The sequence below is a fragment of the Glycine soja genome, chromosome 15 (genome assembly GCF_004193775.1).
Source record: "Glycine soja cultivar W05 chromosome 15, ASM419377v2, whole genome shotgun sequence".
NCBI lineage: Eukaryota > Viridiplantae > Streptophyta > Magnoliopsida > Fabales > Fabaceae > Glycine > Glycine soja.
The window spans coordinates 11,031,770-11,043,838 of record NC_041016.1 but is presented as its reverse complement, the minus strand read 5'-3'; the positions used below and the strand labels follow the sequence as shown (position 1 = coordinate 11,043,838).

Here is a 12,069-nt window from a genome sequence, read left to right as displayed (position 1 = left end):
TATTTTTTAACTCATATTTTTAAATATATATTAAATTAATTTTAATTGATAGGTTAATATTATTTAGGTTAAATTTTTAAGATATATGTTATTATTTATGTTAAGTTAGTTTTATATAATTTGTTAATATTATTTTGTTTAGATTTTTTAAATTAGTATGATATTATTAGTTTTATATATATATGCTAATTAGCTGAGCTTAAAATTTTACCTGTAGTGACTTAAAATATTAATATTATTTGTGTTTTATATATATATATATATATATTATTTTAGTTGATATGTTATTATTTGCATTATACATAGGTTAGGTTAGTTTTAGTTGATTTTGTAATATTATTTTGTTTAGGTTTTTTACAGAGAAATATGTAATTAGCTTAAATAAATAAAAATATAAATAGCTTAGAGTGAGAAGAATAAATTTAAAGAACAGCTTAAAAATATTATTTTGAGAGTACAGGTAATTGAGATTTTAGAAGAAAAATGAAATTTTGATTTAAAAAATAAAAAAACGGGATTTGTGGGGAAAAAGATGGAAATCTTAACACACTAGAATTTTAAACAATTAAATAAGAGTAAAATTTATATATAAATTGTTAAATAAGAGTTATATATAAATTTTTAAAATTTATATATAAATAAGGTTTTTTAAATTTATATGTTATTATTTATCTTATATATATGTTACGTTAATTTTAGTTTGTATATTATTATTATTTGGTTTAGGTTTTTTATATTTGTATGGTATTATTTGTGTTATATATAGGTTATGTTAATTTTAGTTAATATGTTAATATTAGTTAGTTTAGTAATTTTAAGTTATTATTCAAATATATGATAGGTTATTAATTTATTTGTATAGTATACATTATTATTGTTTAAATTTTTGTTTTCATAGTAATTTTTAGATTTATTTTAATTAATTTGTATAGTATATGTTATTTAATTTAAATTTTGCTAATTGAAAAATATTTTTGGTCATTTATTTAAATTTATCTATGTATTTTAAATTTTGTTATTTGTAGAGTATTTTAAAATATATTTAAGTTTTGCATGTATTTTAATGTATTTGGAGAATAAATTTAAATTTTATTATTTATATCATATAATTTTTTATTTTATTCAAATATATGTATTCTGTTATTTATTCAAATTTTAATTATTTGGTATATATATTTAATTAATTTTTTTGTAAGTGTACTTAATTTTTTTAATGTATAAATTTTGTTGTGAATTTATTGTATTCAATTTTATTTTGTAGTATCAATGGAATCTTCCTCGTCATATTCATCAAATATACAAATTAAGTCGGGTCCAATTGATGGTGCTGATGTATTATGGATGCAACCTAAGCATGTTTCAGAACATATTTGGAATGGGGAAGAAGATAGGAAATTGCATATCAGACGAGTTGTCCCCACTTATCCAGGACGGGAAGAAATACCAGAGGAAATTATTCATCTACTTCGACAATCTAGCTTTTACTGGATAATGAAAATAGGATACCTAAAAATAAATGCGGCATTAATTAGTGCCTTGATAGAAAGATGGAGGCCCGAAACACATACATTTCACATGAGATGCGGGGAGTGTACGATTACTCTTCAAGATGTCTCAATTTTATTAGGTCTCCATGTGGATGGGGCACCATTAATTGGTCCAACAAATCTTGATTGGGCTGATTCATGTGAAGAATTGTTAGGAGTCAGACCACAGGAAGGTGAAATTCAAGGTAGTGTGGTTAAATTAAGTTGGCTGACTCACCATTTTTCGCAATTGAATAACCATGACGGTAACGTACAACAACTAGAAAGGTTTACCCGTGCATGGATCCTTAGATTCATAGGAGGTGTCCTATTTGTTGACAAAGGCATTAGCAAAATTTCCCTATGGTACTTGCAATTTTTACGTGACTTTGAACAGCACGTATGCATGGGGACCTGCCATGCTTGCTTTTTTATATAGAGAGATGTGCAGTGCCACCGACTACAAAACTAAATCAATCGGAGGTAAATGCATCTTAATCCAAATGTGGGCATGGGAACGATGCACGACTTTGGCTCCAAAGAGAACTTCTCCTGTAATAGAAAATAAATCACTCGGACATAGGTTAGTTGTTTAGAAAATTTAATTTCATTTGAAAATAATTAATAATGTAATGTGTCGGCAATGATGATTTCATATTTTTTTTAGGTGGTTGCGACGTGGAAATCAACATATTGGCAATGATGATCTAATAATTTTTCGTCGCAAATTGGATATCATGAAACGACATGAGGTAAGAACATCATAATGTATTGGTGGTTAAATAATAAATAATATATCATGTTTCAGTGAAAATTAACAACTAGGTTGTTATTTGTAGTTTTTGTGGGAGCCTTATACAACAACTGTTATGTCAGCGTTGCCTCCAATTTGTGTGATTGGAAGTGTAGCATGGTGCGCGGTGTGGTGCCACTCATTTGTTTCTAAGTTGTTGAGTGGCACCAACCCGATAAAGTTTTGAGACAATTTGAAATGCAACAACCTATTCCCGGGTGTCCTTCACAACCCCTAAATATTCATGGCATAACGCTAAAAAGCAAACAAGATGAAAATTGGGGACAACTGTTCGCCCCAATGATCAGTCAATGGAACAATCGAGCTGAGTGTAGGGTTGATGGTTATCCTCAACAAGAGGGCCTATTGAACTTTAACTCCGACTACATGGTCTGGTATAGGCGAAAAACAAAGATGTTTGTTGACCCAAAAAATGCAAACACAGCTACATTGGTATGTTTTTGTTTTTTAAATATTTAACTTCAAATTTGCTTTTTTTTTTAAATCATGATCATTAATTTGTTGACCCTAATAATTGCAGGTTGAAGTGACAGAGACATTACAATACATGGTGTCTCCTCAAGGGAGGAATACATGGACAGTTGATGATCTCGTGCCTTATGTGGAGAAAATAACGATTTTATTGGAAGAGCAAGAGAGAATCACTGAGCCTGTGTCACATGGTCCACCAAAAGAACATCAATTTCCACCACAAGAGCAAGAGAGAATCACTTGAGCCTATATGATTGGCTTACAATACTTGAAACTCTCTTTACATTGACCAAAAGTCCAAAACACTCTATGAAACTGACGGTGTTCGCGACTAACCGTATTCCTAACAACAAAATCGTCATGTAGTATTTGAAAATAGGATCCGGGAGAATGATTTTGAATGTGCGTTAGCCACGACGAAAGTTTCGCATAAGACTCTTCCCAATTGTCATATTCAAGTGCAATGGCTTTTTGTTTCGCCATCCAAGCTTCTTTGTACGACACCTTATAGGCAAATTCATTGTTTATCCCCTCTTGAATCAAAGAAACTTTTATTGATGGATCTTTTCTGATCATGCCTGTTAATAAAATAGCAAAATTTAAATAATAATTAACGCAAAAGTACCATAATATGAACATAAAAAATGTACTTATTACACAAATGATAATTAAATCTGAATCAAGCTTCTCGTGATCTTGTGTCATAGTCATATTTAGACATGTGTGTGGTCCACCCCATTGTGTGACTTTTCAGGAATCAGTTTTTGTAGATAAAATTGCTCTCATATAAAAAGGGCAAGGACACTCCGCGCTTTTATTCAAGCAACAAACGACATACTTGTTTGATTTGCTTTCAACAACTTTGAAACTTTGATGCAACTTCATAACATATTGTTTCAGTGCATTTTTTACCGCATCTTTACTATCAAAATCCATGCCAACATATAATTCTTGCCCCACATTAAAACTCGATGGCAGCTCCAAATCGCAAATGTCATCCTCATCAGGATGACTCCAGTTGATATTGTTATAATGCAAAGCATCATTCCAAAAAGGATTTTGAATTGGTTCTACACCTAACCGTTAAAAACAATATTTCACGTCAAGATCACAATCGTACTTATTTACCATTAAATACAATTGTCATAAAAAGATAAATGTATTCACCTATCTTTTTATTTAATAAATTATACCTTTTGCTGGGTGAACAATTCTTACTGGTTGAATCATGTTGGTGAATTCATCATCTATATCAGATATACCGTCAACACTATCATCTTCCTCTAAAAACTCTTCAACGTATGAGTTAGAAACAAGATAATCATCATCATCATCATCATCTTCATCATCTTCATCACCATGTAAGTTGCTTACATTTCTTGGCGGTTCTGGCTCATTATTAGATAAATTATTTCCACATGATGTAAGAGAATTTATAGAATGAAACATAGAAGCACCCGCCACATCCTTTTCTATGTACAATTCCAGAACTGACATTTGATCTTGTTGTTGAAAACTTTCGATCATGGTTTCAACATCTTCATCATCACAAATTTGCAAAGCAACATATTTTCCTGAAACTAAAAATCTACAACTGATAGCATAAATAATTTAATTATTTTCTAACTTTACCTTATCTCCAATTTTTTTTTCAAAGCATTGAAACTAATTTCACGTTTAATCTGAATCGTTTTTTTACTGCCTTCAAAGATTATACCATCATTCTCTTCATATACCCTTCCATTGAAATACAACACTGTTATAACCGAATTCATGATGTACCTACAAAAATAATATTTCAAATAATTAATCATAATAAATGATTTCAAAATAAATAAATTTAATCACAAAAAACCTCTTTCCTGGAACTTCACATTAAAACTTTATTCTAAAAAAATTTATTAACTTCAAATAAATATCATGACAGAAAACTCAAAAAACTTAAACGATTTCAACGTAGTAATTTTAAAGGCTGAATAAACCATAAGCCAAGTTACTATTATAAATAATTAATCTTAACAATAAAAAAATATCACGAATACATTAAAATAAATATGATGACAGAATCTTAAAAGTAGAAATTTAAAAAGCCACGAACAAAACATCAAAGAACGCTTTCAAAGTAGACATTTTAATTACATTACAAAGCATCAATGAAGTTATTATTATAAAGGCACACGAAAAAAACATCAACGCCGAGCTAATCTAATTAAAAAAATACTACAAACTTCATATTAAAATTTTTTTCCGAACTCAAAATAGTTACTTCAAATAAATATCATGTCACAAAATTCTTTTATTTTAAACACGGTTAAAGTTGAACGCTCAGAAATTTTTAACACACAAGAACAATGCATCAACACCAACCTAATTTAATTAAAAAAATACTACAAACTTCATATTAAAAATTTTTTCCGGACTCAAAATAGTTATTTGAAATAAATATGATGCCCCAAAATTTTTGGATTTTAAATATAGTTGAAGTTTAACTTCAAGGTTCATAAATTTTTAACACTAACAAAATATCAATACCAACCTAATCTAATTATAAAAAAAATACTACAAACTTCATATTTAAATTTTTTTTTGGACTCCAAATACTTACTTCAAATAAATATGATGTCACAATTTTTTTTTATTTTAAACAGACTTCAAGTTGAAGCCTCAGAAAATTAAAACACATACGAAAAAAGCATCAACACGAAGCTAATTTAATTAAAAAAATAATACAAAATTCAAATTCAAACTTTATTCCGAACTCAAAATAATTACTTAAAAAAATAAATTTGATGGCGAACACTTGTTTTGATTGAGAACTTTGAAGGCTTGAAGGCTCAGGAACTTAAAACTGATGTAGAAGACAAATTTGGAAGTTCAAAAAATTTAAAAAATGCACACGAAACCATAGGAGGAAGAAGCTGCTATTTAAGCTGAACCTATGTCGCCAATGACTTTGGCGTAATCCAACTCTATCGCCAATGATTTTGACGTAATGCACAGCTATATAGCCTAGCCTGAAGCCTTAGTCTCTGCGTCTCTGAACCGCTGCACCAGTGTATGGCTATGTCGTCACTGCATCTGGCGACACTGGCCTGGCCAACTCGCCAGTCAAGCTAGCGTGACCAGCTGGCACGAAATTGTCATTGGTGCTAGCGAGTCCACTACCATGTGGACCATCCGTGGAGGACTCGCCATTGCTGTTGATGGGTTGTCTTCATCCTATGTAAAAAATAGCACCATCATGGAAATACTTTTAAAATAGACCCATCCTGATAATTTGTTTGTAAAATCAGTCCTATTAGGACAATTTGTCCTAAGAAAACAGCTGAAATATAGTGGGCGTTCGAAGGGAAAGGATATTTGATGGCTGGAAATGCAATGGATGATTATGACAGTGCTGAAAATGAAGGGAGAGAGAGTTGGTGAAAATTACAGTATGGTATGATTAGATGTTGCATTTCAAATTACATGATTAGGAGAGACTGCCATGTTTTGTATTTTCACTTTATATATATACTTTTTTTTGTATTATTCATTAAAATTTATTGCAAATTATCAATGGTTCCCGTATAATGCACGGTTTTTAAAGAAGAATAAAAAAAGAGTAATTGAGTGAATAAAGAAAATTGAAAAATTATTCAGCCCGCACATGATAATCACTGGACAGTTTTTATATAACTATTGATGATTGAATAAAGAAAATTGAAAATATTATTCTGCCAACACATGATGATGGCTGAACAATTTTTATATAACTATTGATGACTACTTGCTACTTATAAGTATGAGTTTCTTATAATATGATGAATTAAGATTCAAATATGTTTTGAAAGAAATATTTACATTTAGTTGATTGAAAATGTTTTAAATAAAATTATCTCAAAAAAAGAAATTATTAAATTGTTCTATACTATTATTTTTCCAACTAATCTTCACATCACTTAATTAAGTAATATAATTTTTTTCTTATAAATTGAAAAACTTTTGTTAACATTAAAGACATATAATTCACTATAACTTTGTCAAAAAGGAGGATATTAATGAAGAAAAAAAAGTTAGAGTACAAAATTTTATAATTTTTAATAAATTTTAAATAATAATAGAGAATAGTATATTAAAAAGAGTGTTTGACACATTATGTTAGTATAAATGAAATTGGACTTTGATTTTTTAAATAATATTTTATATTTGAGTTTTATGAATAAAAAATATATAATTCAAATGAAAAACTGGCTAGAAGTCTTTTGCATAGATTATTTATGGGCAAAAATTAATGAATAGTTGTCACTCGTAACAAATAAAGCGTTAGAGATTTTATTTTCTGTGATTCTCATTGCCAGTTTATAACAAGTTAGCTTTGAAAGAAGGAAACATTTCACACTCAGGCACAATCTATATAAAAAGAGTATTTTTTTTTTTGTATGTTTATCAATTATACTAATTGATTATTAATCACTTTAAAAATTATAAATTGAATAATTTTATTAAAAATGAATCTTTACACTATTTTCATTAAATTCATAAAAAAGTAAAAAATAAATAAAATATAAAATAAATTATATCCAGTATCGCATGCCGCGCTAAATTTTTTGAAAAAAGTTAGACTGAGTGGAAATTCGACTAAATTTGTTACACTATTAGTTTAGCGTGGTTTTTGCAAACTACTTTCCATTTTTATTTTAAATTTTCAATCAACTAATGAATTTTAAATACTTGGGTTCGCCATTTATTCGTAATAAATTATTTCACATCATTTAACAGCGCTCTAAATATTTTACGTATAAATGATGAAACTAAAAACATTATACAATAATATCAAAATATTAACAATACAGAATTTTAACCTATACTTCTCATACATTTTTCAATAAAAAAAATATTCTATTTTTATAATACTTTTATCTTTTTGTTACATCATTTATTCTACTTGATATTTTTCTCTTTTTTTTCTTATCTTTTTTCTGTGTTTTGTTATTAATTATCTCTCTCAATTATTAAAAGAATTATAAAAATATGAATAACATTACGTGAATTCTACCTTTGTATTACTAGATAAAAAGAAGAAACCACATAAATTAACAAGTCCCAAATGAATTAGATATTATATATCACCTTAGATTTAGAGGAGCTTACAAGGTGTGTCGAAAAAAAAGATGTGCTTACAAGAAATTATATATAACGATATGAAAGAGATTAGTTTACCACAAAATAACGAACAACTATTCAAATAGATGTTAGAAGAGGTATCCTTCGTGCGTTTTAGAAACATTGCCTACATTTGATAATTCAATGTACATATGACTGCGTATCTCATCGGATCTAGAGAACAAATTCTTGTCGTTTAGAATTTGGCCTTGATGTTTTGGATTTTTCTTTTGTGTATAACTTGATGTTATGGATTAATTTAATATTTTTATGCATGTAACACTCGTTTTGCACCTAGTTCTATGAATGCAAAATGGAAATGGTGTCACCTTGCAAAATGAATAGGAAAACAATCAAAACATCATGATTATACGATTAGGTATAGGTATACAAGTATAGATTTCATTTCATTTAAATATTTTATACTTTACTTTTTTTTTAAAAAAAAAAAGATTTAATTGATCTTTTGGTCCACTATTATCATCATTTCTCAAATTTGTTCTTTTAAAAAAAAATCATAAATTTGATTTCCTAAGATTTTGGTGAGTTGGATCTTATGAGTTTATCAAGATTAGGAAATATCTCAATACTCAAAATAGATTTCCAAAGGTATTTATATATTACCTACCAATAAGGTCTCAGCATCCATAATGAGATTCAAACACACATTCTTATGAAATATGAGTTTGATCTTTATTAATTAACTAGACAAATCTTTGTTGATAATTTGGTAAATCTGTTAATCATTTTTAACTTTACATCCAGTATTTGTTGGACGTTCCATGCTCTTTGAGGGTCAATATGTTATGAGGGCATGTGTAAAGAGTTGATGAGAGAGACATTTTGTATAAATAGAAAGTGAGTTCCATGCTTCACATGTTCATGGTTAGAATAGAACTCCAGGAGAATAGAACGGAGCCATTGAGCCACGGGTTATTCCATCCTTCCTCTGATGTCCTTCCAACATGAACACATATCAATCCATATATTAATGATAATGTAAAAAAAATTATACTATGAATATATTTTAATTAAATTCTTACCAAAAAATTACAATCTCCTCTTACCTTCGTGGTGAGGTGTAAGCACAACAAACATCAATATTCTGATTTTAAAGTTATGAAGAATTGTTATATTTTATATTTATAGAATAAAACTGATGATGCAATATTTATTAGAAGAATGCCATTTAGAAGGAAAAAAAAACTGTCAAGAATGAATAAGATATTATTGTTATTCCATATTCAATGTTATACGTAATTAATTAATTTATTCCGCAAAATCGGTGCATGCTTAAAAGAAACAGTTTCTTAAAAGTTTAAATACAAATATGATCACTAATCAAGTAAAGCCTACATAAGTAGAAGAACCCATGAACTTCCAGTTAAAGATTTTGTTCGAAACATGGTATTAAGTTCACTAAATTATTATTCATCCTCTAAAGCTCATGGAATCAATTCTTTTTTGACATTTTGGACATTCTAATTTTATCAAGAGGTATTAGGAATGGATAGCTAGACAGAACCAAATACATGAAGATGTTGATATTTAAGTTAATGCCTAACCCGTATTATTATGGAGCATTAGCTAAACTTAACTCATAGAATGAGTCAATGTCTGGGACTTTCAATCAAAAATCAAGATGGTACACCAGCTAGCCCCCCCTATTATTGTTTATCACTTACCAATTGATAATGATATCCTTGCCTTCTAGCCTAGATCGACCTAATTGCCTTATCACGTTTTCATCCTCTCTTAATATTATTATTACGTATTGGAAAACATCATTTTCTTTTATTTCCAGAAATAATAGCGCATGTTGTATCTAGCATGTACTATGATAACTCAATATGGAAAGCACAGTTCTCTTATTTAATATTCACGAGTTTGGAACACCTCCCAATGTATGATTTGGTTCATCAAAATTAGTGAGAGAAGAATAAAGAGCATCAAATTCGAATTTGTATTTTTCGTTGTTTTTACATATTTGTCAATTTGCATGCTAAAACTATAAAAAAAAATAAAAAATTCCAGATTACATATTGGAACTTATCACAAAAAAAATAAGCTAAATAAATCCTATCCAGACAAATAGATATTTAGTCATCTCAATTCTTTCCCAACGGTTCAATTATCTCACAAGACACGCAAAATCATATATTTTGCATAAATGTCTTCTATATGGAGGCTCACAAATTAATCACAAGACTACCCCCTCTTCCTTGTAAACTTGTACACACTAAGCATAGAGAGTAATATTGGTGACATCACTTTCAGTCACTAATTATTTTGTCTAGCAAAAGTCTTAATTCTCACGCTTTACTTCAACTCATCACAAATCACGTGAAAGTAGTTTTATTCTTTTAGAGGAAGTCAGGAAGCACATTATTTTGGCAATGCCAACAATATGGACATTGACTAATTGGCAGATCCTTCCTTTGATAATTGCATATTTGATGATTGCCTTTGATATTCCAAATTCCAATTGAAGCCAGTCTCAATTTTGTGGACTCACTGTGACACTCGGCTTCTCAGAACCTTAATTAGGCCTTGGCTTCGAATTTTTAAAATTTTCCCTTTAGCTAACCGGACCTAACAGTATTATTGTACCCTTATTTTTTTAAAGGCAAAGGTATAATATATATATATATATATATATATAGACACACACACGAAGTTAGCAAGTCTGTATACAAGCTGCAATATTACATTCAAAAAGCCTATCCACTAACCAGAATGATATATGATGACAATCACAAAAAGGATCTAGTAATATATCCTATCTATGTAAGGAAAAGCAGAGCAAAGGATTAATAATCCATGAAGAGAAGAAGATCACTAATTGTTCTTTCCTCTTATACAAGAGCCACTTCCACAAAGTGATCTTAATATCAAATTAATCAATTTGTTGAGACCAACTAAACATGACACGATAGGTTTAATTTGGGATTTTGCGGAAAAGAAACAAAAGTAGGCTTGTTATTATAAATGTTTTGAATGGAATGCTACCCAAACCAAACCAATTCCTTTTTCAAATGATGACATTTTGTACATGTAGACTTTTTTTTCAAAATTAAAGAACAGCTTTATAGTACGAAATGTATAAAATGTTATAAAGCAATATGTTAAGCGCTTCAAATATATCAAGGTTTTTTCACCCAGCGTTTATGTAGCACGTATTTAATCGCGTTTATGTAGCGTTTATCCACATGGCTCCACCTTGTCTTGCTGTTGGTGTAAAGCTTCAGTTGTCTATTCTTCATCTCAATGGCCTTGGTCTTCCAACACATGTTTGAGGTAAGACTCGGTTATGAGGCTTCTATAGCGCTTTTGAAAGGTAAGTTTGTAGTACCTTTTTTCATCCGAAGAAGAGTTCCAAGGAAAGGACTGTGTTTTAGGGGTGGTTTTGTATGAACCCACCACACCTTCACTCCTTGGAACTCTTCTATGATTTTTTTGTTATCGTTCATGCTAAGCATCAACGGGGTGCGTGTGTTTTTCCCCTTTATTGCTTCAGCTTTCAGCTTTGACGCCTTTTGGGAAGAGTGTTAACTAAGGTAGGTTTGGATGGCATTGTAAGCCTCACTTTTCATGAGGCGTTCACCGGTGAATTCGTGGAACGTGATTCTGATGTAAGGGTACACAAAGCTGGTGAATTTGTTGGTGTACCTTCGAACACGGGCTTGAAGAGGAGGGGGGGGAACAAGCGCATGAACATGTCATATATGAACATGGTTGAGGCCATGAGTGACCCTGCCTGTGTCCACATCTGATACATGTTACTCAATAATCTTTGTGAGGAAGAGTTTCTATTGTATTTGTAGAGCTATGAAGAGTGCATAGTTTTGCTACAACAAAGTTTAGATTAAGAGATTTGTTAAGAAACATCCCAAGGTTGCAGCTATGCTGTCCCTATAGATCCCGCTGCAGCCAGCTGAGCCGGGAGAGCCTTTAGAAGTCCCATCAGTATTACACTTTACCCAGCAACAAATAGGGGCGTGCAACTTTTCAATTAATTCAAGAAAACTTGATAAAAATAAACAACAAATCATCCAATGAAACGACAATTTGTCCGACAAAGAATGTAACTTTACTTTTCACCAAAAAAAAATG

General features: G+C 29.9%; 1 protein-coding gene and 1 long non-coding RNA gene across 2 annotated transcripts; both read left to right on the top strand.

Moving 5' to 3' along the window:
* The first annotated feature begins 2,378 nt into the window (after nt 1–2,378).
* LOC114386692 lies at nt 2,379–3,350 on the top strand. The gene is made up of 2 exons (XM_028346729.1): nt 2,379–2,772; nt 2,861–3,350. Exons 1-2 carry the CDS (start codon nt 2,518–2,520, stop codon nt 3,053–3,055), a joined length of 450 nt encoding a protein of 149 aa, XP_028202530.1. The 5' UTR covers nt 2,379–2,517; the 3' UTR covers nt 3,056–3,350.
* Nucleotides 3,351–11,046: 7,696 nt separating this feature from the next.
* Nucleotides 11,047–12,036, top strand: LOC114387796. The gene is made up of 2 exons (XR_003661412.1): nt 11,047–11,293; nt 11,474–12,036. It is a non-coding gene; the product is annotated as an uncharacterized LOC114387796 (long non-coding RNA).
* The last annotated feature ends 33 nt before the right edge of the window (nt 12,037–12,069 follow it).

Bases quoted from the DNA above. Each gene is read 5' to 3' on its own strand.
- LOC114386692 (XM_028346729.1), top strand. From the start codon at position 2,518: ATGCAACAACCTATTCCCGGGTGTCCTTCACAACCCCTAAATATTCAT. The intron at 2,773-2,860 runs GTATGTTTTTGT...TAATAATTGCAG, and splicing joins ATGCAAACACAGCTACATTG to GTTGAAGTGACAGAGACATT.